The sequence below is a fragment of the Mandrillus leucophaeus genome, unplaced genomic scaffold, assembly GCF_000951045.1.
Source record: "Mandrillus leucophaeus isolate KB7577 unplaced genomic scaffold, Mleu.le_1.0 Scaffold51, whole genome shotgun sequence".
Taxonomy (NCBI): domain Eukaryota; kingdom Metazoa; phylum Chordata; class Mammalia; order Primates; family Cercopithecidae; genus Mandrillus; species Mandrillus leucophaeus.
In genome coordinates this window covers 1937247-1964822 of record NW_012105475.1, presented here as the reverse complement: position 1 = coordinate 1964822, position 27576 = coordinate 1937247, and the positions used below count along the sequence as shown (strand labels likewise).

Here is a 27576-nt window from a genome sequence, read left to right as displayed (position 1 = left end):
GATGAGGTGGAGCGATTTGTTAATAGCTGTGGGATAAGAGAAGAGAGTGACCGAAATAATAGTTTTCCAAGAGTAGTTACAGGAGGGGTTTTGCTGGCCCAAAGATGGACTTCATTGTCTCAAAACTACTCCTAACACCACAATGTTTAACTGACCTTAGGCCTTCTATGTCTGAGGACCCAATGACTAACACTAAGCAGCTGATGAAAAACCACCCACATAAATAAACCCTCAAGATGCCTTTGGAAAATAGAAAAGAGAAAAACAATGTAAGAAAGTGTAGGAGTGCCTTCTCTCCAACATTTCTGAGAGAAGATGGGAGTTGAAAACCTTAAACAAAATGTTGCCCCAATCTCACTTGCCTAATTTTAGTTATCTTGGTTCAGGGCTATGATTCATCCCTAAAGCTGTGAATTGCTGAGGAGGAAGGAGGGAAAAAAATCGACTTAAATGTCAAAGAAGTAGGAACATAAATATAGTTTTCTTTTTTGAGGAACTAGAATTCCAGGATATGGGGATCTTTTTTCTCATAAGGGACTGAAGCCTTCAAACTTCTAGAAAAATAATGATCTGCAGTCAAAACATCATCAAGGAATGAAAGACAGAACTGATTATGACTCATGTCATGTCTGAATTTTTGCCTTTTTAGTGTGTTTTCCTTTTTTTCTTTTGTATCTCTTTCAATCTGGTTAAACTATTAATTAATTAATTAATTTTGAGACAGGGTCTCTCTCTGTTGCCCAGGCTGGGGTGCAGTGGCTCAATCATGGCTCACTGCAGCCTCGACTTCCTGGGTTCAAGTGATCCTCCCACCTCAGCCTTCCAAGCAGCTGGGGCTGCAGGTGCACACCACTACACCTGGCTGATTTTTGTAGTTTTTGTAGAGACGAGGTTTTGCCATGTTGCCCAGGCTGGTCTCAAATTCCTGGACCCAAACAATCTGCCCCACTTCGGCCTCCCAAAGTGCTGGGATTACAGGTGTAAGTCACCGTGCCTGGCCAATCTGGTTAAACTAGAGGTCACTAACAATTGTATGCAGTTGAAGATGACGGAGGTTTAATGTGTAGACTGTAATGACAAAGGGAACTCATAAACTAGGTGAGTGTGAAATGAATAGAGGTAAGTAGGACTATGAGAAATGATTCTAGGGGATGTGATGGTAGCACAGGGAAGGAAGATATGTTTAGATGGTTGTCTAAGGTTCTCTTGTGATCCTTTTGTGGATCATAATCATGATGATTGAGTTTTCACAGTAATATATGAGATGTGCTTCCTTCAAACCTTGTGATGATATCGGCACATTATCCATCTTACATAAACATAGGAAAAAAAAGTTCTCTTTCCTGCCAAAGAATAGGGGACAACAGAGATGGTTTGGGGAAACTCCATCCTAAGTAAAATGTTTTCAGTTTAGTAGGTGTTCTCCTGTCCACTTATCACCACTTTGAATTTCCGTAAGTGGGGAGGGAGGAAATAGCAGTCACTAACTCATAACCAGTTCAACATCTTCACCCTCTGAAGGAGCTGGCCCTCTACCATCAGCCTAGCTGTCACCTGCATGTTTGTCTCTTTCTGCTCTGAAAACTTCTGAGCAGTAAAAGAAATATATGGTGGTCACAAAAATATGGTCCAGGACATTAGAGGAGGGTCATATTGTGAAGAAGGCAAATGAGAAAGAAAGAGTTTCGATGACTTCAGAGTGATCCTCCACATCCTGAAGCTATGAGAGTAGCCCAGGGCACCATTGTGATGTTGATTTCAGCCCCTACCCACCACCCCTGTCCTCAGTCTCCTCAGAGCACCCTTCTCATCTTCCTCATGGCTCTGCAACTTCCATCGCAGTGGACAAGAGCAGTTCCTCTATCTTATCACCCAAGACCCAAAGTATCACTCAGCGAATGTGACCAATGCATCTTGATGACAACCTAACAGGATACTCAGGAGGTGGAAAGGACTCTGGAGATTGCTGGTTTAAGTGACTTTCCTGCCCATTGCAATTCTTTTCTTGCATCTTCAGAAAGATGTTAACCCCACAGCCATGACTACCTAGCATTGTGTCTAGTGGAGAGATATTTTAAGGTCCATAGAAGATATTTTTTTCAGAAGGGTCCTTGGCCTCCCTCGTTTCATGTCACCTTGGTCCACTGCCTTTATTACAAATCCAGTTCTTTTAATTTAATTTTCTGAGCATCTGCTAGGTGTGCCAAAATACAATGAAGATTTGTTTCTGTTTTTTATTTCCATGTTTTTTTTTTAAGCTCATGTGGCAATGTTTTGGGTCCAATTCTGTTCTCCAAATAGATATATTGAAGTCCTAACTCCTACTATCGGTGAATGTGACCTTATTTGGAAATAGAGTCTTTGTAGATCTAATCAAGCCACCAAGTTTGTGGTAGTTTGTTCTGATGATTCTTGAAAACTAACACATGTAGTAAAAAGGCAAAGAGGAAGGGCAACTGAAAGCCAAAGAAAGAAAGAAGAGGTTTTTTTTCTTGGCTTAATTTACTGATGCGTTGGTGTTAATTTTTGATTAAAACGATCCAGAATTGTTCCACACAAACGCTTGACAAATAATTCATGAGAGGCTGTCTCTGTCCGGTTCTTTAAAATACAACATACTCTGCTATTTAAATAAATTCCCATGCACAAGAGTCAGCTGTTTTTCAGTGCTCTTGATTAACAAATAGGTTTGTTTTCCTTAACTCGACGGCATTGATTTTTTTGTTTTATTTATTTTGTCTTTTAATATTTTAGTTAGTAACATAATATAAATGCACGAATAGTAATGTTATTTCATCAAAATACGGAATCAATGGCACTTAAAAATATGAGTTATCTGTAATATATTTTTCAGGTCCAAATGGAATTCTATCTATTTTCTACATTTCAAGACTCTAAAGAATTTACTCTCTATAAACAGCATTTAGAATTAAATCAGGTCTGGCTTAAAATAATCAATTTCAGTGGTTTCCTGTCGAGTGCTGTTCTTTGTTCACAAACAGCACAAATACAGTTAAGGACTACAGTCATATGCTGCAAAACAACATTTCAGTTAATGATGCATATAATATGGTGGTCCCATAAGATTATAATACTGTACTTTTACTGAATTTTTCTATGTTTGGATATATTTAGATAAACAAATACTTACCATTGTCTGAGAGTTGCCCACAGCATTCAGTACAGTAATTTGCTGCATAGGTGTGCAACTTCGGAGCAATACGCCACACGATATAGCCTAAGTGTGTAGTAGGCTAGACCATCTAGCTTTGTGTAAGTGTACTCTATGATGTTTGCACAGTGAAATAACTTAATGATGCATTTCTCAGAATGTAACCCCATCATTACATGTTGTATGACTATATTTATATTTTCAAACAAAACATTTTTAAGGCCTTCAAATTGTAATACGTATTGAGTGCCCAAGTTTAAAAATGTATGTCAAGAACCTTCACATATCCAATTTGCAAGCATGGCCACATTCTATAAGCTTCTCCAAGACAATCTCCTCTATTATGTCACTCAATTATCTGAAAAATTCAAGAGTCTTAAGAAAAAGTTCTTGTATGTACTTCATGCCCGAGCAAATGTTCAAGAATTGGGATACATGTATATTCTTATTGACCAGAAATTTTAATTCTTTTAGAAGCCATTCTGGATTTAAAAGAATCCAGAATGGCTTCTGAAAAGATTGGATTTTTTCTGCTTCTTAGAGATGAGGGGTTCAGCTTATGATCAATGCAGAGCACATCTGTTGCCCCTCTCTACAAAGGCACTGGGGTACAGACATCAGATCTAAAGTCACAATCAATGTATTGCACTGCTCCACCTGTAGGATGTTTCTGCCCCACTTACTGTAGGAGACACACCGTCTGAGCCTCAGTGATAATACAAGCACCTGGACTATCACAAGTGCAGGGTTAGGACTACTTACTTGAGTGTGGTGAGTTCTGTAAGGGATGGCTGAGTAGCCTTGAGATAGCTTTCTCTCCGTGCAGCAACTTTTGGAGAAGGCTTGGGACTCGTGTCTGAGTCTCCACTGTCTTCATCCCCCATGGCCTTGATATAACTACCACTCCGCATTCTTCGGCATGGAATTTCATCATCTTTACCTCGAGGGGTGTACCCTGTCCATTCATCTTGAGGAACCTATTCAGATAGAAAACAGATAAATCACGTTTTACAAAATCTTACCTTTTTCTTTTCTTTTCCCTTTTTTTTTTTTTAGATTTAACATTTCTAATTTTTATGAGTACGTAGTAAGTATATATGGAGTACATGAGCTATTTTGATACAAGCATATGATGTGTAATAATCACATCAGGGTAAATGGAGTATCCATCACCTCAAGCATTTGTCATATCTTTGTGTTATAAACATTCCAATTATCCTCTTAGTTATTTTAAAACGTATAAATAAGACAAAGTGTTTTCTTTTTTTTTTTTTTTGGTATGGTACTGCATGTTGGTAATATAATTATCTGAAACTTTAGACATTAACCTTTCAATAACAATATTGTATTGTAATAGGCTCAAGAATATTTTGAATACATACAAATCCATGTCTCTCAATCTTTAACATGACTCATGTATTAGGAAAAATCAAAACCATTGGCTTTGAATCATGTGTACATCTCAGTTTTCTCACGCTGATAATAGTTGAGTCAGGCATAAGAATGCCATTGGAAAGGACAGCAATTTTATTTAAGCTTTCCAGTGATTTGTTTTCAATTGCCATTTAAGATTCGGGAATGTTTTCTGATTGATCTATGCCTTCCTTGAACCTTTCGACTTGACCATCTTATATCCAGTCTGTCTTCTTCCTAAACCAGTGGTCTCCACCAGCTGCATTTACTCCCCAATCACTTATTCTTTCTGAATCTTTCTTAATTTGGATTCAGCTTCCAAAGATCTGCTTAAAGCACTCTCTAAAGGTTTTCAATGATCTCCTTCTGGAAGATAATGGCATTTTCTTGCTTTTATTTTGTGTTGGCCTCTGCACACCCATGCACACACTTACATACAAATAACTCCACTTGCAAGTTTCTCCCCTTTTGGCCTTCTGATTCTGTGACTTACCTGGTATAGCTACTACTTGTCTGAATTGTTCCTTTCCTTTTGCTTTGCTGGATCCTACTCTAAGTCCCTAACTGTGGGTACCACAACAAAATAATGCTGTTAGTGCACTGCTCTTTTTTTTCTTTCCACAGTCATTTTCTCCGAGTTCAGCAGAACATTGCACTATGTTTTAGAAGCCGTCTTCATGGCTTTCTCTTAAGTTCCTGTTAGATTTTCCACTTCAACATGAACTCAACCTAGATCTCATTCCTTCTTCATTTTTCATGATGTGAAAAAAGATGCATAGTAGCCACTCTTTTTATCCATTAAGAAGTAACATAGCAAACATCCTACAGTGCACAGAGAACTCACTGCACAAGGCTTAAGTAAAAGAGACCAAAAAAGGGGGAGGCTTGTTCTTGCCCTCAACATATTTATAACAGAGACGAGAAGAGAAACGAGAGTTAGCAGTAATGGTGATGGGAAAGGAGGATCCGGGAAAGGAGGATCCAGGAAAGGCTCCCTGGAATTGGCCAGGTTTGCAATGAGAAAATAAAAAGGCTTTTAATACTTTGATATTAACAATTTACTGCTTATACATTAAAATAACATGGTACTTCATTATTAACATTAACTCTGCTAAAAAACATTTGCCTACAAGATCTCATTTCATCAATATGACAACCTGTGCATATTTTTCTGTTTTTCTCAGGTGAGAAGCAGGAGCTCAGAGAAGGTAAGTAACTTGCCAAAGGACACACAGCTAAAACAGCAGCACTATAGTTGGAAGTGTTTAACTCCTAAGATAAAATTACATTAATCAAAATTTTATGATTCATAATATATCATGTTGAAATCTAAAGTGTTAAGAAAATTGTCCACAATAGCGCACACACATATCAGACAGAGATTTCTAGATATTACAGGTTCTAAGGAAGTGAGAATAGATGTTTTACTAAAAGAGGATCATTCTTTCCTTTTTAATTGTGAATTTACCTGTATAACTTGAAAGTTTAGATCTAAGAACTTCAGATTGAAGAAGTGCTACTATTCGTGGACTTTAAAACAGTGGTTTGTAGGTTCTAATTCTGAAAAGTACTAACCAAGATGAAGCATCACCCTGCAGCATGTTCATTTCATTGAATCAATTCTTACATTGTGCTCCTGTGCGCAGACACTGTTCTAAGCGCTTTATAAATATCAGCTCATTTGATCCACACAGTGGAGGGGTGTATTACTATTATTCCCGTTTTACAAAGGAGGACACTAAAGTTATGTAACTCACCCAGAGTTACAGCTAAGAAGGGGCTGAGTTCCAATGAGGCAGTTCTTAGGGCCACATGTTGACCACTGTTTGATGCTCCTTGTCTTTCTAGGCTGTGCTTTGTGGCACCTGCAGAACTGAGCAATTATAGTCCCAGACACCTTTGTGCTCATCACATTTGATACACTTGCCATTTATTACTTATGCTAGTAACAATGTCATGTTTTTAGTTTTTTAGGTAAAAGCATCAAAATCACCACAGCAACAAAGATTTCTCAGGAAATTGTAAATGCTGAGAACAGTCTTGTTTTCCTTGCATTGGCAGGTGACTCACTGCAGAGATAGGATCACGTTCAGAGCCTCATAACAGGCTTAGCAATTGCATTTTAAAAATTAACTTGGTATAGCTGAGGTTAATAGATGATGCACCCCACACTTGCTATTTCTCAATACTGGTGTGAAGTTCATAAGCATTGCTCTCTGGAGTATATCAGAGAGTAATGACAAACTGATTAGCTCATATGGCTTATGCAACAAAACAAGGCAAATTTTGTTCAGATATTTTTTTTTAAAGTTGAGACCAGCCTGGCCAACATGGTGAAACCCCGACTCTACTAAAAATACTAAAATTAGCCAGGCATGGTGGCGGGCACCTATAGTCCCAGCTACTAGGGAGGCTGAGGCAGGAGAATCTCTTGAACCCGGGAGGCAGAGGTCGCAGTGAGCTGAGAACGTGCCACTGCACTCCAGTCTGTGTGGAAACTACTACTAGAAACAGTCTGTAATTGTTGTTTAGGGAATCAGCTGTTGTTTAGGGAATTAATCATACTTTTCAAATGATGGCAGCTAAGAAGTTGTGTGGAAGCGACTTCCATTGGAGTGGAATTTGAATAGTAATACATTATTTATATACCTAAAGGTAGCATACAACAAGATTACACATAAAATAATACAGTAATCAGTTCTAGGGAAAGTGTAAAGACAGAAAATCGAGACCTTGGAGAAGAAAAACACAGTTGCTGAACTGCAAGGGCCATTACCATGGGTATAATCGAGTCAGTTTTTATTTTTTGCAAAAGGGAGATGTTACTTAGGTGGATAGTTTTAGAAGAAAGCATATAGAGTGGTAAGCATACCAGGTCCAAAGAGTGAAATGTTAATCTCTTTTGATTGGAAAGAAAGGGGGAATTACATGGCTGCAGCTGCTATTGTGAGCTGGGCAGAGGTTGCTGTGTCTTTCTATTTCAGCTGCACAGAGAGAAAAGATTTAGGAAAATCCAAAGAAAAAGATAACCTTGCAGCTGTCTCAGAAAAGCCTGCATTATTACTGTGGCGACACTTTCAGGAATTGGAAGTCTTGGTGGAAGGAAAGCGGGAGAAGAGACAAAGAGTGCAGGACCTCATTGATTTTAGGCTGGTGGGATGCCCTGCGTGTGTACACCAGCTTAGGAGGGGGTTGGACTCAACAAACATAAACAAACAATAATAAAAACAAAATAATACAGGTTAGATTTTACAGTAGTTATGGATGAGAAAAGAGGATTAATTGCTCTTTAATTATTATGTTTAAGCATTAGCACTCCAACAGAAATCTTAATTTTTGTTAAAACAAAATGAGGATTAGTGTGCATTCTCTGTTTCAGTGATAGCCCATCTATCACTGAAACCACATGTTATCATTCAGAAAACCGGAAGAGCTGCCCTGGACTAAGAAATGGCCATGATCAAGGGCTAACACCCTCTAATTACAAGACATGGATGGCCATGATCAAGGGCTAACACCCTCTAATTACAAGATAGGGATTTTTTTTTTTTTTTTTTTCCTGAGATACTGTCTTGCTCTGTTGCCTGAGCTGGAGTACAGTGGCGTGATCTTAGCTCGCCACAACCTCCACCTCCCGGTTCAAGCGATTATGCTGCCTCAGCTTCTTCAGTAGCTAAAATTACAGGCCTGTGCCACCATGTCCAGCTAATTTTTGTATAGTTAGTGGAGACAGGGTTTTGCCATGTTAGCCAGGCTGGTCTTGAACGTACTGAAATAATTATTTCAATATCTTTTTTTTTTGAGATGGCGTCTCGCTCTGTCACCCAGACTGGAGTGCAGTGGCATGATCTCAGCTCACTGCAACCTCTGCCCTGTGGGTTCAAGAGATTCTCCTGCCTCAGCCTCCCTAGTAGCTGGGACTATAGGTGCCCGCCACCATGTCTGGCTAATTTTAGTATTTTTAGTAAAATCAGTGTTTCGCCATGTTGGCCAGGCTGGTATCAAACTCCTGACGTCATGATCTGCCTGCCTTGGCCTCCCAAAGTGCTGGGATTACAGGGGTGAGTCACCGTGCCCAGCCAGGATGAGAATGCTTTCTGAATTGAAATAATGTCATGGGCACTGAAGGATGGGCCATTCTAATGAAGGTTGCAGTCTATTCAGTCACAGAACAGGAGACAATACAACACCACCTAATGGGGCATGCTCATATTTTCTGTCTCTCTTCCTGTCTCACTCCCTTATTTCTTTACTTCTGCAGGTATTTTTTCATTGTTTACTTGCCAGTGATGGTTTGGGTGCTGGGAATACACACCAGTGAATAATACAAACGTTGGTCTCATTCCATGTAATTTATATTCTAGAAGGAGAGCTAGAAGAGACAGCGAATAGACAAGCACTTGATAAATGAACAAGATAATTTCAGAAAGCATAAATGCTATAAGGAAATAAGATAAGGGGGTGTGCCAGGGTAGCGGGAGGGGGGCTGCTTCAACTTCTCCTTCAGTGAAGCCCCCTGAAGAAGTAACATCTGAGAGATTTGATGACCAGAAGAGCCAGCCTTGGAAGGATCTAGGGGAAGAGCTTCCAGGCAGAAGGATCAGCCGGTGCAAAGTATCTAGAGTAAGAAGAAGATTGGAGTAATTGTAGCCCTAGGAATGAAAATGCCAGCCTGGTCAGAGAGCACTGAGCAAGAGAAGCAAAGGGGGTCAGGTCACATAGCTCATCTCAAGCTATCTCAAGTCTTCCTTAAAGTTGAATCTGCTCTCCCAAAACTCCCTCCAACTACTTCAGCCTAAATTAATCTTTTCCTTTATGAAATTTATAGCATGTACCATCTATATAAGGGGTCAGCAGAATATAGCTTGCAGACTAAATCTGTTTCATCATCTATTTTTGTAAATAAAGTTTTATCGGTACATGGCATGCCCATTCAGTCTGTGTTATCTATGGCTGACTTTGAGCTACAAGGGCAGAGCTTAATGGTAGCGATGGAGACAATATGGCTCATAGAGAAAGTATCCCAACCCTCGGTCCACATGATTATACTGAGTACTTAAATAATCACGAAGTGCTGTTTTATGGACATGGCTCTTTGTCTTTGTTTCATCTCTCCAACTACTCCATAAGCTTACTGAAATCACGGGAAGCTGTATTGCCAAAGGATTAGAGGGTGGGCTCTGCAATTAAACTGCCCGGACTTGAATTCCAGGTTTGAATTTTTGCTGGGTAAATTACTAGGTACATCCTTGGGTGAGTTAATTAACTTATCTGTGCCTCAGTTTCCTATCCCATAGAATTATGTGTGGATGAAATGAGGTAATGTCCATAAGCACATAGGAAGTGTTTAATAAAGTTCTGTTTGATGGGAGTTCTTCACTGTACACTGTACTCTGCCATGTTACTGAGCACACAGACACCCCCGATGATGAATGACTTTGGCTTTCCAAGACTCTGATGCCTACCTTCAATTTTCTTTGGCAAGTTAGGAGCAAAAACAGTCTCTCTCCACTTCCAATTGGTTCTTTTTAATTTTTGTAGAGATGAGGTCTTGCTCTGTTGCCCAGGCTGCTCCTCAAACTCCTGGGCTCAAGTGATCCTCTCCCCGCAGCCTCCTGAATAGCTGGGACTACAGGCACCTGCCACCACACCTGGCTTTCTTCATGGCTACTTTTAAAGAATATGGTCAATGATAAAAATCTTGGGCATTAAAAGTAGTGGCATTTATTATTAAAAGCAGTGGATTAAAAGCAGTGGCTGCCATATTTCTATCCACTATATATTCTAGTATAAGAATATAAGTGCAAATGGACTATATATAAAATAATTTGCAAAACTAAAAATTTCTTTCATGGTAAGAAAACGGTTCTCCTAAGTTGGCCCACGGCCACAAACAGGTATTTGTGTCTCTGCCGGGAGCTTTGGAAGTGGACTAGTTTTTGATGCTGACATTTCCCCTCACTTTAGGTTTTCCTGAACTCAGTTGAAAGAGGAACACATGGCCGGATGTGGTGGCTCACGCCTGTAATCCCAACACTTTGGGAGTCCGAGACGGGCAGATCATGAGGCAAGGAGTTCAAGTCCAGCCTGGCCAACATATAAAACCCCGTCTCTATTAACAATACAAAAAAATAGCTGGGCATTGTGGTGGGCACCTGTAATCCCAGCTACTCAGGAAGCTGAGGCGGGAGAATTGCTTGAACCCGTGAGTCGGAGGTTGTGGTGAGCTGAGATCATGTCACTGCACATTTTACTGAATCTAAGACACTAATGCAATTGTCCCAACATTTTTCGTGTTGCTAAGAAAGAAATAAACATCACCAATAAATTCTGACACTCCATAGAATATATGATTTATCCCAATATCCAAAATGCTAAAACGTGGAAACTATGGCTCTTAGAATAAATTAAAAACTCTTTTAAAATATGTATGAAAAGAAAAACAAGAAATGGATTTATTCTGGGATAGTAATTGTCGAACTTAATGTTCATATTTAGTAATGACCAAATTAATAATAGCAATTACATTTATCATGACATGCTTTTGGAAAAAAATCATAACTTCACATAATGTCTCATGATCCTTACAACCATCATGAAGGATATGAGGAGTAAATATTATAACCTCAGTTTGTCATATAGAGAAACTGAGGTCTGGAGACATTAGTAACTAGTGTAGGGTGACACTGCCCAAGTTGAAGTCTGCCACTGACAGTTCAGGAATCTCCCCCATCCCCTTCTAGCATATTCTAGCATATTCATATATGACATATGACATGTCTTTTGGGTAACAATTATTTTTTGATAAACTACAAAGCACATATTTCAGATAAGAAAATAATGTCATAGTGCTTTAAGGTCTGTCTGAAGGAAAAAAATTGATAAACAAATAATGAGTTACAATCCCTTGAAAGAAAAGTTACAAGAACTACTCTATCAGATGTAGGAACGCTTAGTTTTAAAAGTCTCTCCCCAAGCGCATCTAGCTTGAGTGCCCCGCTTTGGCTGGGCTGCAGTTATCAAAATGTAACTAAATAGATATAGTCTGTGCCAGTGATGGTCTGAGAGACGATGGTTGAGAGATGAAGCCATGTGCATGTGACTCTTTGAGAGCAGATTATCTCAGGATGGGAAGTTGCATGGTGAGGTGTGGAGTAATGAGAATGCGTGAGATTTTGGGAAATCTGAGAGCCACAAAAGGAATGAAGACACTTAGAAAGCCGGGACAGCTGAAATGGAGCATATGTCCTGAAAATATACAAGGGCAGGCCAGTGCGATTCCATGAGCTATTCTGGGTTGCAGAGATTTGGGAGGAAAACTGATGAGCCCAAGGCTGTGAGTGCATAAAGCAAAGTTCCATTTCATCAGGAACCAAAGAACTGGGAATAAGGAACTTAGCATTTGGTTGATTTGGTGCAAACAAAGACAGTAGAGGAAGGAAAAGTCACAACTGAATGGTGGGCATCAGGGATAGGTTTCTATTTGCACAGCTACCCCTCAGCAGCTGTTGATTCCTTCCCAAGCACAAGGTGTTTCAATGACAACAACCAGGTAAATAAGGGTGCTTGGCAGTGACTTAGGGGTCAACCTGTTTGGCCTTTCCTGTGCTTGAAAAGGAATGGTAAATAGGAGGAGAAAAACCTACATTATGAAAGGAGAGTTGGGCATGTGACATTCATGAAATATCTGACAATTATGGAATAATCTCAATGAGCTAGGGGCAGTGCCTATGTTACTTTATTTTAATCTTTGCAGCAGTTGTATGAAATAGGCATTACTATTTCCATCCTACTGCTTCAAAATTGAGATTCAAAAAGGTAAAATGGCCAGGTGCAATGGCTTGCACCTGTAATCCTAGCACTTTGGGAGGCCAAGGCAGGAGGATCACTTGATTCCAGGAGTTTGAGACTGGCCTGGGCAACATAGCAAGATCCCACCTCTACAAAAGAATTTTTTAAGTGTAGCTGGTGTGGTGGTGGTATGTGCCTGTAGTCCTAGCTACTTGAGAGGCTGAGACAAGAAGATTGCTTGAGCCCAAGAGTTTGAGACTGCAGTGAGCTATGATGGTGCCACCACTCTCCAGACAGAGTGAGACTCTGTGTCAAAAAAAAAAAAAAAAAAAAAAAGATGAAAGGACTTGCCCAAGGTCATAATAATTGGTAGGAATGTGCATTTGTCTGACACCAAAACTTTTAATAATATCACCTTGCCTCTGATGAATCTGTGATGATTAAGTGAATGAACCAATAAACTAAGAAAAAGAAGAAAAGAATGGGGTGCATACTCCCACTCAACAGTAGTGGTTTTTAAAATAAAATGTAACCATTCAAATAAGCACAAATGTTCTCGTGTCACTAATTTGCTAGCACTGCTAAAAGAGGGTTCAAAATAATAAATACTTAATGCTGAAGTGAGAGAGTGTTGTCATTTCCTGGTCTGGGGTTGCCTTACCAAGTACTGTTTGCAGCTGCTGTTTAAACAAACATGAACAGTTCGGGATGGGGGTGCGGGGGTGATTAGAAAACTTGCAGGACAGACACACCTTTAAGGGTGGCTTTGGGAGCCTTGAAGTGTCCCAACAGCGTCTTAGCATTTGTAGGAAGGCTCCGCCCTGGACTTTTGGTTCCTGCCTACAGCTTTTTAGAGAAATGGCTGTAATGTGTTGGCCTTCTAAGCACTTTTAGTGGGCTCTCAGATTCCCTACTCACTCGATTTCTTTGCATCTTCTTTGCAGCTGGGAGAACTGCTTTTCTGCTCCACACAGCTTTCACCTTGACAAATGCGACTTGGCTTAAATGTCCCTTTAGCCTTTTTAGCTTGCTCTTCTCATAGCAAAAACAGAAAAAAAAAAAAAAAAAAGAGCAAGAATAGGAAAATTACAATTATGCAATGTGCAGATCCCTAGGCATGACTGTCGCTTCCCAATCGGGAGAAGATTTCCCTGGCAACCGCCCTTCCTTACTCCCCTGGAAGCCCGAAACTGGTGGAAAACTTAATTTGTTTTAGATTGCTTAAAATTACCTTTTAAGGATAAGAGTAAATACCTACCTCTTTAAATAGAATTTATACCCTCTGCCACAGCTCTTCCAAATAACATTTTAAAATGATCTTGAAAGAATAGAACGTTGTAAACAGTGATATATAATGGTAATTTGCTTACCACGACCCTATAGAATTATTCTTACCCACAGACATGTATAGTACCTACAGGGTACCCAGAACCAGAGCAGGGGCTGGGTAAATACACCAAAAGCATTTGATAAAACACAGTCTCTGGTGTTAAAGGAGTTTATAAGTTTTGAGTGGATCTGGTGAATCTGGAGGGTGGATGAAGGAAACGAGTAAAAAGCAGCTTTAAATAAGTCAAGCCGAGTCGAGTATTAAATCTCAGTACCTCTGAATTTCCTACTGGGTTTGAAGTTTGTTCCCATAAATCCCCTTTCCCGGTGATGAAACTGTTCCTTAAAAGTTGAACATATGTGTGTGAAGTGCACATGCCACTGATAAACAGCCCTGCGGGGGAATGGCAGAGGGGCTCGGTCTGCAGTCCCCAAGGGATTGGGGAGCCATGGGCCTTTGGGGACTAGTAGAAAATGTTACTGAGGTCCTGGGTGACATTAAAAGGGGCACTACCTGTGGCTAAGACACCCTTGTGACATCACATCAAGACATAATAACTAAGATGTTGGGCGTGGTAGAATGCACCTGTAGTCCCAGCTACTTGGGAGGCTGAGGGGAGAGGACCATTTGAATCCAGGAGTTCAAGACCAGCCTGGGCAACACAGTGAGACCTTGTCTCACAAATTTTTTTACAAGAAATAGCAGCTAAGATACTAAGATTCTAGTATGATGTAGGGACAGGAAGGGAAATGAATTTTATTAATTATTCACCCACCCTTTTGACTGTAGTGAATACGTATGGGTTTAGCTATCCCAGTTCCACTTTTGGTTCTTGTAGCCAAGCCTCCTGACTTTGCTCTGGGAAAAGCTTTCTCCCCAACTCAAGGTCCATGTATTTCAGGAGTAGCCCAGGAGTTAGGGTAGGACAAACAGCAAATCACACTTCCTGGCTTCATTGCTTGGCTCAGGGCAGAGGTGAATGGTCTAAGCTTACTCAGTCAGCAAGCGTCTCTGGACCTGTGCATGAAATGCCAGGACAAAGATACCTCCTCTCCCACTGAATACATTAATAAGGATGCATGTGACCTTAGGACCTGCTGGTAGCCATTTTATAACATCTAATACACAAACATAATTTCACGTAATACAAAAACCCTATGTTATCTTAATGCCATTGCAATGATGAAAAAATTGAGACTTAGTGGTATGAAATAACTTACACCAAACGTTACAGCTTGTCAGAACTGAAAGACAGGTTTGTCTTACTCAAATTTCTACACTCTTTTCATCACACCAGGCTGCAGTCTATAAGAGTTTCAAAACTTTGTTACAGTAATTTTCTATTAAACCTCATATCCAAGTGTGAAGTTGCTGGGAGATACAATCCCATAGCATTTTGGAACTTGTAACAAGTACTGAATCTTAGATGCTTGGTCCAGCACTTTGGGAGGCTGAGGCGGGCAGATCACTTGAGGTCAGGAGTTCGAGACCAGCCTGGCCAATATGGTAAAATCCCATCTCTATTAAAAATACAAACATTAGCCAGGCATGATGGTGGGCGCCTGTAATCCCAGTTACTCAGGAGGCTGAGGCAGGAGAATTGCTTGAACCTGGGAGGTGGAGGAGGTTGCAGTGAGCCAAGATGGCACCACTGCACTCCAGCCTGGGTGACAGAGCGAGACTCCCTTTCAAAAAAAAAAAAAAAGGTCTAGGTCTATGGTAAATATATTTTTTCCACTTACTATATAGGAGATAAGCTCACTTAGAACCCTTTTTTAGTTTTTAATGCAACTTCATTTTCTGGCGTATTGGAGGGCATATCTGTGGGCTTGGAATTGTTAGTTGAGCCATCATAGCTTTCCATTATTGTTATAGTTACTAGTGTGCTGGTGTCTATCCACCACATCCTATGTTGTTTGTTGCTATGATTCCTAGTTGCGAACATTGAATTCCCTAAGGCAAACCAGAATTCTGTGTCTGGTGTTGAGAAGCAGAGATGTGGGTAGAAGATTAGTGACCTTCCTCTTGGTGTCAATAGAAGCCCACATGTGGAAACATCATTCATCAACACTAATCCTCGGTATTGTCTAAAATCACATAAACCTTTCGGCACATCTGTCTGTTGCTGTACACACCCAACTACTTGTCAACCTTGTATGTGAATTTTTTCCTTAGGACACAAAATCTGATAATGTTATTATTAACAAATGGTACAGCCAGAGTCTATAAAATATCAAGTCAATCATCTCAAGTATTAATACTTAATTTTAAAATTATAAATTTTAAAATAGATTTCAGCAAATATTTTCCTTTAGTTTCTCTATTATCAATTTTGAAGTATTAAAGTTTCTCAAATGAGGCTTCCTTGTGAATCATTAACTTACGTTTTTGACATTTATAAACAAACAAAAATCCTGATAGATTTAGGAAGAGCTACAACTCAGAAGCTCCTGCTTTTCGTCATCATCGTCTGATTCCCACTGCATCTTGGGACTGTTTGGACTTTTTATTCCAAGCTACATTTACAACACCTGAAAGCATATGGCATTCAAATGGGCCAAAATAATCTTTCCTCCCTGAATCCCATCCATTCTAATGCAATGAAACCATCAAACCACATGCATCTAGTTCTTGATATCGGGAAAATAACTGAATAATATTTTGGTGTCCTCATGCACATGTGTGATTCAAAATTCCACTTTCATAATCATCATACAGGGAAGTTGCCTCTTGAGGGTGTGTACTTTAAACTACGTTTCAATCTACTTTCCACAGGCAGCAAGGTATCGATAATGAACAGAGGATGTCCCACAAACATGTGTACAGATGAGTATGATACACTCAATAGTTATCCAAATCACTGCTTCCGGGCTAGCTCAAGGTCCATTGAAAGGAAGTGTTCCAACTGGAATATTCATTACAGGGTTCTCTTCTTTCAGTTTAAACTGATTACTTCGTGGTTAAGCTGCAGTTAAAAGTGCCACTTCTTCTGTGACTTTATCAAAATGCTTTAAAAGTATTCATTCACTTATTCAACATGTATTTATGGAGTATATACAGTCGTCGTCCTATGGTATCTGTGGGGGACTGGTTCCAGGATACCAAAATCCATGGATGCTCAAGTTCCTGATATAAAATGGTGTAGTATTTGCATATAACCTATGCATTATCTTCCCATATACTTTAAGTCATCTCTACATTCCTTGTAATATCTAATACAATGCCTGCACGTCACTTCATTTGTGTGGATTCAACATAGTACTCAGGGTACAGCAAATTGAAGTTTTGTTTTGTGTAATTTTGTGGATTTTTTTTTTTTCCAAATATTTTTGACCCATGGTTGGTTAAATCCACAGATGCAGAACTGACAGATACATAGAGAGGACTGTATCATGAAACAGGTGCTATTTTAGGTACAGCAATTGATAGGCAAAGAAAAAAAATCTCTGTTCCTCAAAGAACTAAAAATAGAACTACCATTTGATCCAGCAATCATAGTACTGAGTATATATAGGAAAATGAAGCACTCTACCAAAAAGACACCTGCACTCACATGTTGATCACAGCCCTATTAAACAATACTGAAGTCATGGAATCAACTTAGGTGCTCATCAATGGTAGGTTGGATAAAGAAAATGTGGTACATATACACCATGGAATACTATGCAGCCATAAAAAAGAACAAAATCATGTCCTTTGCAGCAACACAGATGCAGCTGGAGGTCATTATCCTAAATGAATTCATGCAGACACAGAACACCAAATACTGCCTGTTCTCACTTGTAAGTGGGAGCTAAACCATGGGTACACACAGACATAAAGATGGCAACAGTAGACAATGGGGATTCCAAAAGAGGGGATGGTGAAGGGCAAGGGTTGAAAAACTATCTACTGGGTACTCTGTTCATTATTTGGATGACGAGTTCAATAGAAGCCCAAACTTCAGTGTTATGCAATCTATCCATGTAACAAGCCTGCACATGTACGGCCTGAATCTAAAATTAAAAAATAAATCTCTGCCCTCATGGGGAAGGGAGAGGGCAGCCACTAATAAAACAAGCAAAATGTATGTTAGGCAATGATATGTGCTATGGAAAAATGAAAGCAGGAAAGGGGGAAAGAGTGTGTGGAGGAGAGGAGGGTGGTGGGATAGGCAATGTTAATAGTGTCATCATCGGAGGCTACGTTAAGAGACCTCTAGGTACTGACTGAATGGAGTGAGGGAGTCTGCCCTGGGGTCTGGCAGCAGAGTGCTCAAGGCAGAAAGAAGCACAGATGAGAAAGTCCTGAAGGAAGGGCAGGACTACTATGCACCCAGCGGGAGGCCAGGTGAGCGGAGTGGAGTGAGAGGTGGTAGAAGGTGAGGACAGTGATTGCGGGGCTATGGGGGTCCATTTCAGGAGGCTTTATAGGCTGTGGTAAGGGCTGTGGCATTTACTCGGGGTGAGATGGGAATAGAATGGAGGCTTTGATGAGACACAGACACATTCTGGTTTAAGAGAATCACTCAGGTTGCCAAATTGAGAATGGCTCAAGGGCAACAAGGGTAGAATCAGAGACCCTTGGGGGCTCATGTAATAACCTAGATTGTAACTAAAGGGGAGAAGCCAGGGTGGAGCAGCAGTGGAGGGAGAAGATAGGGCCAAGAGGTTTGTTAACGATGATTTGGATATGCGGACTGAGAAACAGTAGTAAAGGGCGACTCCAAGGTTTTCGGCCTGATCAACTGGAAGGACTGAATTCCTGTTAGCTGAGATGACGAGGCCTAAAGAAGGAGTAGACACGGAGATTAGGAATTCAGTTTGGGATGTAGGAAGTTTGAAATGCCCATGGGTCATCTAAGCAGAGATGTTGAACAGGGTAGCTGACTATCTGAAGACTGGGGCTTCAGGCAATCTGGCTGCAAACACCCCTGTGGGCAGACACCTGGTACTCAGAACGCTGAGAATGAAGGAGTTGACCTAAGGAGTGTGTGTTGGTAGAAAAGAGAAATGGTCCAGGAGCCATGTCCTCTCAGCATTGCTCCACCCTTAGAAGTTTGGAGCTAAGAAACCACAAACTAGGCAGGATCAACACGGGTGTGTTGTCTGTCCTGGAAGCTGAGTGAAGAAAGTTTTTCAGAGAAAGGAGTAACATACTGTCACATTGACTTTTTCCCGTGATCTTAATCCCATGGGACACTAAGTCAGCAACGTTAATTTTATCTCTTAGTCATCAGTTGCCATAGACAAAGGATTCTGCTGTTCATGAATAGCTTTATCTTCCCAGCAAGATGCAAACTTCTTGAGAGCAAGGCTTTTGTTTTCTTCTTTTTCTCTCTCTCTACAGCAGTGGCTTTTAAATAGCTTTTGGCTACATCTCACAGTAAGAAATACATGTTACTTTGGAAACCAGTATAAGCACGTATACAAGTGAAAGACAGAGAGAAATACTTAACCTTTTGGCATGCCATGCACTCTGTCTTTATTTTCATTCTCTTCTATTGTATTCTATTTAATTAAAAATAATGGTATTTGTGACCCATTAAACAGATTTCACTACCACTAATTGGTTGCCACCATTGCTTAGAAAAGTGCTACTGTTAGAGCGTCTGCCACAGGGTTCTGCCATATTCATTATTAATCAGATAGATACTGTTATTCATCTTCATTCCTCCTCAAGTACCTTCTGTAAAGCAAGCACTTAATAGATGCTTGTCGAAAAATAGTTTTGAGACCCTAAAGTAATACTTATTGAATTGAGCTCCTTGGTCTTTAGTTACCTTTACTTTTACTGATTGTACTTCTGTACTCATTGTAGTCGTGTAGAAGAATATTTCTTAAAAGCTCTGTGTCTTCAGAATAAACACAGACCTGCATGTCTTTTTAAAGGGGTCCCTGTGTAGCCAAGAGTCAGAGAAAACACTGGCCAGGGTTGGAGATGACTGCCCAGATGAAGTGGGTCCATCACCTGGGTTATCACATGTGCAGAGTTAGGACAGGAAGCCTGATGTTTAAATGCTTTTTCATGTTCTTGTACATCAGCCTCTGGGGGCCAGGGGCAGTGGGGTTCAAAACATTTTTAAAAACAAGACAGGCCAGGCACACTGGCTCACGCCTGTAATCCCAACATGTTGGGAGGCTGAGGCAGGAGGATTGCTTGAGCCCAGATGTTTGAGACCAGCCTGGGCAATGTAGCAAGACCTCATTTCAACAAACTATTTAAATATTAGCTGGGTGTGGAGGCATGTGCCTGTAGTCCTAGCTACTTGGGAGGCTGAGGTGAGAGGATCTCCTGAGCCTAGGAGTTGAAGACTCCAGTGAGTTGTGATCATGCCACTGCACTCCAGCCTGAGTGACAGAGTGAAGACTCCGCCTCAAAAAAAAAAAAAAAAAAAAAAAAAGGACAGAAAGACTAAACAAAACCTACAAAAAAAAAAAATTCAAGAACAATCCCGTCTTTTTATTATAATTTATATAGTATTCAATGTCAATATGAAACATTGATTATTTAAAAACAGGAGTAGAGATCTTTCATTAAATATCTATGACCCAAAGTTGATGGAGCTGGGAAAATCATTAGTACTAACAATGTCTTAGGATTTTGAAATGCCCAACTACAGAAACGATATATAACTTAACCCAGACATTTCATTTAAAGAATCTTTAAAACAAGAGCCAGGTACATGGTAAGTCCTCAATAAATGTTAGCTAATGTTTGAATCCTTCTCTATAGAGAATGCTTATAAAAGCGGCACAGAAGAAAATAAAATATTTTTCTACCATGTAATTCTTACTTAGGTAGTCTTTCACTTACAAGGAAGGAGGATGGTGCAATGGATACAGTATATCAGGTCAACCTGAGTTCAAATCTGACTCTACTTAGACCAGACATGTGATTTTTAGCCTAATTACCTGAACATCTTTTAATTTCAGGTTTTCAAACACGAAGTGAGGATAGAAATACCTACTTCAGAGACTGATTATAAAGATAAGATGATATAAAGTAATATATGACATGCCAACTAATTCAAAGTGTATTTGTAGGTTGCTTTTTCATGTAGAAATCATGTTTAAATGACGGTTAGGTTCCCACATGGTGCAGACCCTTAAAGCTGGTTTCATTCATAATAGAACTGACCCTTAATGGATTGTGCAATAGATCCAAGACTCTCTGAGCTTGGGGTGGGAGGGGGTTGACGGTGGGGAAGATTAGTTCACTTAGGGGAATCTCTAGAGGCCTGTGTATAGGGGACTGTGGATCACTCAGGGTTCTCAGAACAGAACAGGGAAAAAAAAAAAAAAGATTTATTTTAGGGAATTGGCTGGGATGACTGTGGTAAGTAACAAGTCTGAAATCCACAGGGTGGCCTGGCAGGCTGGAAACTCAGGCCGGAGTTGATTCTGCAGTCTTGAGACAGAATCTTGTCAAAAAAACCTCAGTTTTTGGTCATAAGGCCTTTCCACTGATTGGCTGAAGCCCATCCACATTACTGAGGGTAATCCTCTTTACATAAAGTCAACTAATTATAGATTTTAACCACATGTATAAAATTACTTCACTGCAACACCTAGATTAGGGTTTGATTGAGCACTGGGTACTCTAAACTCAGCACATGGCTGCACAGAACTAACCATATAGACAGGAATTCGGGTGGCAGCTTCTAGGCAGTGAGGGGGAGACTTTATGGGCAGACAGGGCCACTGCAGTGATTTTTGATATCTAGATTCTCTTCAGTTGTGAGCTGCATGTGCCCCGTTTATTTTCTGAGGAATTATGAGTGTAAAGACCACCTCCTCACTAGTTGATCAACAGATGCACAAAGGCCATGTAAGCAGAGTGAGCCTCTTACTGGCTCTGTACCAGTACCTAGCAAGGTGCCTGGCATGTCAATTTCATTGACAATGTTCTTTAAGAGCAAAAGAGTCATTCATGGAATTTTTATTTCTTGTCGACAAATGAACAGGAAAATCTACAGTCACCTGAAGCATCCCACCATGGTAAATAGACAGGAAATTGGCCAGGTGTGGTGGCTTACATCTGTAATCCCAGCACTTTGGGAGGCCAAGGTGGGTGGATCATGATGTCAGGAGCTCAAGACCAGCCTGGCCAACATGGTGAAACCCCATCTCTATTAAAGATACAAAAAATTAGCTGGGCATGGTGGCACATGCCTGTAACCCCAGCTACTCAGAAGGCTGGGGGCAGGAGAATCCCTTGAACCCAGAAGGCGGAGGTTGCAGTGAGCTGAGATCGTGCCATTGCACTCCAGCCTGGGCAACAGGGCAAGACTCCGTCTCAAAAATAAACAAATAAATAAATAAATAAATAAGTAGGAAATTTATAGACTCATCTTTTATTTAAGCCCTTTATATTCTGAAAGACCAAGAATTCCATAATGCCCTGCCTTGATAAAACAAATATAGAGCTAACCTTAAAAAAAATCAAGATTTACTGTAGCAACTTGCACATACTACTAATGTAACACTGATCACATTGTTTTAAAACCATTTGTTTATAGATCTGTCTCACCCACCAATCTGTAAGCAACTTGAGAGGAGGGATGATGTCATTTGTCTGGCAGAGACCATTATTCATTCTTACAATTCTAGTTCTAAGCAGAGGATAAAATAAAACAACATACAATAAAGTAAAAGTGCTCATGAAATCTCTAATTGCATCACCCAGGTTGCACCTGTTTTATTCAACAGAGCAATAAAATATGGGTACCTTTCATAACCAGATTTTCCTCCACCAAGGGCAGGGAAGAAACCTGGCAATGGATGTGGGCAAACAGGGATCATGGGGGAACACACCCCTGTGCACGAAGTTGCTGGTGCATGTGTGTGGAGGGGGCACGCATGACCAGTATCCAGAAGAGAGGCTCTGTTGGCATCCAAGGAGCTGCAGTTGGCTGTTGCTGTGGAGATATTCGGGGAAACATGGCCACAACCCTCAGCAGGGTCAACTGAACTCTACCAGGCCCAGAGAGCCCCATCACCAGATCATGGCAGGACCAGTCAAACAGAATCTGAAGACTGTCATCTCACCCTGTATATTCCAAAGCACATTTTATGGATCACCCATCCTTTTTTTTTCATGATTATTATACTTTAAGTTCTGGGATGCATGTGCAGAACACACAGGTTTGTTGGATCACCAGTCCTTAGAAATGTTTTATGAAATGTGGTTCCAAGAGGGTTTGGGAGATTCTTGATATTGTATTGTTCTCTTAAAGAGTTTCCATCCATATGAACATCTTAAAGATTCTAGGTTGTCTGCCAATATAGAATTCTGAATACAGCACTCAGTTTCTCAAATTCAAACTCCTTTTCTTCACATTAAAATCTATTCAAATCATCCTTTGGGAAATGTCAGCTTCTTCACATTCCAAACAAAGAAACTGACACCCAGAATGTAAGTTACAGCTTTTATGGCTAATAAGTGGCAGCATTGGGTTAGAATTCAGATCTCCTTTTAGGCCAGTGCACTTTCCCCATTCATCACACTGGAACTATTTATCTCACCATTGAACTCTTAATGAATACCTTTCAACAATTTCTGTGAAACTGTTTTGATCTCCCTATATCAATAAGTGGAAGACAAACATGAAGGAATGGCTACTGTGTATAGGAGGGACTCAGGCTTTGGAAACTTCATATTTTGTGTCAAGCCTGTGCCAGGACATATTTCATTCAAGTTATCAGTGCAAATGAAAGGTGGTAATAGAGACATGTAAGTGGCATTGATCTATACAAATAGGTTTGTATAGATCTTGTATTTTAAAACACATCTTGTATTTTACACCAAGAACCTAGATCATGCCAACCTTTTGATGGTAAAAACTGTAATGAGAGAAGAATGCTTCATCAAGATAATAAATTATTATCTTTGCATATAGAAATAACCAGAACCCATGCATGCACAGTCCATTATTCCTTTTGTCTCCAGACATTGACTGGAACTCAGTCTTTAGTATCCTCTCTCTGTCACACACACATGAACGCATAAGCACACTTCATATTCAGTGATGATGTTTTTCCTATTACGAAAACTGTGAACTACCCACGGACAGTAACAATGCAGATATATTTCACTTGAGAGAGACTTTCTTTTGTCATTTTCTTTCTTTACCTTTTTGGTGATGAGTCAAGCTGACCTGATGGGTGAGATGGTTCAGATACTCATGCTTCCTCCTAGTGACAGCGCTGGCTTTCTGCAATTCTAATGCCCCACTACAGCTACACGAGTAGGCACTTAGCCACCTACTCCAGTTAGTAATTATTTGTTTAGACTAAAAACTTCTGAATCAATAGAAAAACATTAAATTAAACCTCATTTTTGATATCTCATTTGACAAAAGGAATCATGTTATTTTTCCTTGCAGCAGATTTAGATAAACATCAAGAAAAAAAAAATGTTTTGTGTTGGAATGGCCACAGAGAACCTTTTTTTTTTCTCCAGGAAGGAACATAATTCTAAGTCAGGAAAAATAATTTATGTGGCTTCCTAGTTTCTGCCCAAACCAGCCATATGCTCTTGATATTACTGGAAGAAGTCTAAAACAGAAAATACAAAGTAAGGGCAAGAAGGCCCTTGTGGGGAATGTGGGGGTGGAAAATGGAAGGCAGCTTAGGTGCTCCCCCATCACTGAGGCAGAGGAGGTGAGAGCACCTTTCTTCCTTGTATACCCACTTGTCTATCAACTTCTCTCCTTCCATTTGAGGCTGCTCCTGGATGTAAATTTTGACCTGGTTTCAGTTGTAATAAATACATGAGGCATAGAAGTAAGAGAAGCTCAAATAGCTTTCTAAAGGAGAATCTCATAAATAACAGTAGCTTTTGTTGTGCTCAATTACGTTGGTGGCATAATTTTCTTTTTTCTTTAATTTTCTATGAATTAAAAGATACATTTTTTCTTTCCTTCATGGCATAATTTTCTTTTTTCTTTAATTTTCTATGAATTAAAAGATACATTTTTTCTTTCCTTCCTTCCTTCCTCCCTCCCTCCCTCTTTTCTTCCCCTTCCTTCCCTCCTTCCTTCCCTCCCTCTTATTTTCTTTCTTTCTTCCTTCCTTCCTCCCTCCCTCTTTTCTTCCCCTTCCTTCCCTCCTTCCTTCCGTCCCTGCCTCCCTCCTATTTCCTTCCTTCCTTCCCTCCCTCCCTATTTCCTTCCTTCCTTCCTTCCTTCCTTCCTTCTTTCCTTCCTTCCTTCCTTCTTTCCTTCCTTCCTTCCTTCCCTCCTTCCTTCCTTTTCTTTTTTTCTTTTTCTTTCTTTCTTTTGACAGGGTCTCACTTTCTCCCCCAGGCTGGAGTGCAGTGGTGCAATCACAGCTTACTACAGCCTCGATCCTTCAGGCTTAAGCGATCCTTCCACTTCAGCCTCCTGAGTAGCTAGAACCACAGGCGCACACCACCACGCCCGGCTAATTTTTGTATTTTTGGTAGAGACAGGGTTTTGCCATGTTGCCCAGGCTTGTTTCAAACTCCTGACCACAAGTGATCTGCCCACCTCGGCCTCCCAAAGTGCTGGGATTGCAGGTGTGAGCCACCGCACCTGGCCTATTTTATTTTGATTTACTAAACATCGTCTATTTTTCTCTTCTGTTACACAGAAATAAACAAAAAGATAACTATTTTGTTTGGGAAGCATTTGATCATGAAATATTTAAATCAGAGGTTTCTAGCACATGTGATCAATGAAAATAGAGGGAAACTAGGACTTCTGAACTGATTTCCTTTTGGAGCATTCTCATAGACGAATCTAGAAGGATACAGTGATTTATCTGAATGATAAATTTATCTGAATAATTTATCTGAATGATACAATTTTGATACCTTTATTAAGATACTTGAAGGTGTTGATTTACAAAAGATTAAGTACCACAGTGTAAAAATTCTACTGTTGCATTAGATTAGCAATGAAAAACTCAGAATCCATTTCTAAAGAAGTTGATAATACAAATAAAACATTGACCTAAAGACTGACTACATAAAAATAATTTCTGCAATTTATCCAACTCATAAATTGGTATAAAGATTTATGGGCCAGGCACGGTGGCTCACACCTGTAATCCCAGCACTTTGGCAGGCCGAGGTGGGCGGATCACAAGGTCAGGAGATCGAGACCATCCTGGCTAACATGGTGAAACCTTGTCCCTACTAAAAATACAAAAAATTACCCAGGCATGGTGGCGGGAGCCTGTAGTCCCAGCTACTCGGGAGGTTGAGGCAGGAGAATGGCATGAACCCAGGAGGCGGAGCTTGCAGTGAGCTGAGATCGCACCACTGCACACTGCAGCCTGGTTGATAGAGCAAGACTCCATCTCAAAAAAAAAAAAAAAAAAAAAGATTTATGAACAGATGATTCATCATAGCACTGGTTGTAAAAGCAAAATGCGTGATAGTGAATACCGTTCCTCAATATGTATTGCTAATATACTACTTCTTTAATATGTGATGTTAATATAGTAGAATGTAGCTTCATTAAAGAAAGAATTTTGATTTGATTCCAACCTGTGTTCCCAGTGTCCGGAAGTGAGCTTGGCACACAGTAAATGAGCATTAAACATTTGCCAAATGAATGAACACCCCATATAATCAAGTATATGTACATAGGTGAATATATACGTACACATACACATATTTGTATGCTTGACTATATGTAGAAAATAGCAGAAGGCGAATGTGAAAATGGTGACAGTGATGGCTGCCTTTGGTGAAGAAGCCTGGAACATGGTGGGGGAGGAGCTCTTTAATTCTGTATGAATCTGTACCATTTGAATTTTTTTCACAATTAGCATATGTAACTTTTATTAAAAAATGAATTCTGAGGAAGAACCCCAAATGTACGACCACTGGAGATCCACCTTTTAGAATTTGTGTTGTCTTTACATTATCTCAACCTAAAGATACAACTCCATTATGTACATAGACAACCTAATGAACAGGCTTTGACTGGAAATTGATGAAACCTGGACCAGAGAATCAGAAATTAGAATCTTCAAAGAATCATCATTACAGATTATATTTTGCTTTTCCATTTCTTCAGCTTCAACTAAAATTTTATATTCAAAGTTAAGAAAATTTACATGTAACTGTATGCAAAAACCCATATGGTCTGTGTCAGTCTGTACCACTTATTTTCAATGACATAAAATAGCTTATTTAAACTTTGAATTTTCCCATTGGGTTTAGATGATTTAGCTGTTTATCCAGCAGCCCTATACTTAAAAATAGATGAGATGACATTTGTGGGTTCTTTAAAAAAATACCCTTTGGAGAAAGAAGCAGAACACTAATGCCATATTTATCATTTGCATTATATAAGAATGGCAAGCTTTTATAGAATGAGTGCTTCATAGAAAATATCCTCCTTTCTGGCCAGGCGCGGTGGCTCACGCCTGTAATCCCAGCACTTTGGGAGGCTGAGGCGGGTGGACCATGAGATCAGGAGATTGAGACCATCCTGGGTAACACGGTGAAATCCCATCTCTACTAAAAATACAAAAAACTAGCCAGGCGTGGTGGTGGGCACCTAAGTCCCAGCTACTTGGGAGGCTGAGGCAGGAGAATCACTTGAATTCGGGAGGCAGAAGTTGCAGTGAGCCAAGATCACCCCATTGCACTCCAGTCTGACGACGGAGCAAGACTCCGTCTCAACAACAACAACAACAACAACAGCAGCAAAAAAAAGAAAACATCCTCCTTTCTAACATAAAAGCTCTAGCTCTTCTGTAACCAGTCACAATCATTGCATATATAAGGGCATCCCACATGAGTTTCATTATTTGATGATTATAATTAATTTAATGGAAACATAAACATGTTTGGAAAGTTTCCAATAATAGCATAGGAAGATTTTTCTCTCCCTTCTCCCTTCCAATTATGT

The 27576-nt window shown here is 40.0% G+C and overlaps 1 protein-coding gene across 8 annotated transcripts in view; it reads right to left on the bottom strand.

Annotated features, from left to right (window-relative positions):
* DLGAP1 (discs, large (Drosophila) homolog-associated protein 1) overlaps positions 1-27576 on the bottom strand; it is a 703239-nt gene that overhangs the window by 348174 nt on the left and 327489 nt on the right. For all 8 annotated transcript variants that reach the window (XM_011996318.1, XM_011996317.1, XM_011996319.1 and 5 more), the window contains one exon: positions 3935-4149. In XM_011996318.1, the coding sequence (XP_011851708.1) occupies positions 3935-4149 (215 nt within the window). The remainder of the gene's footprint in view (positions 1-3934; positions 4150-27576) is intronic.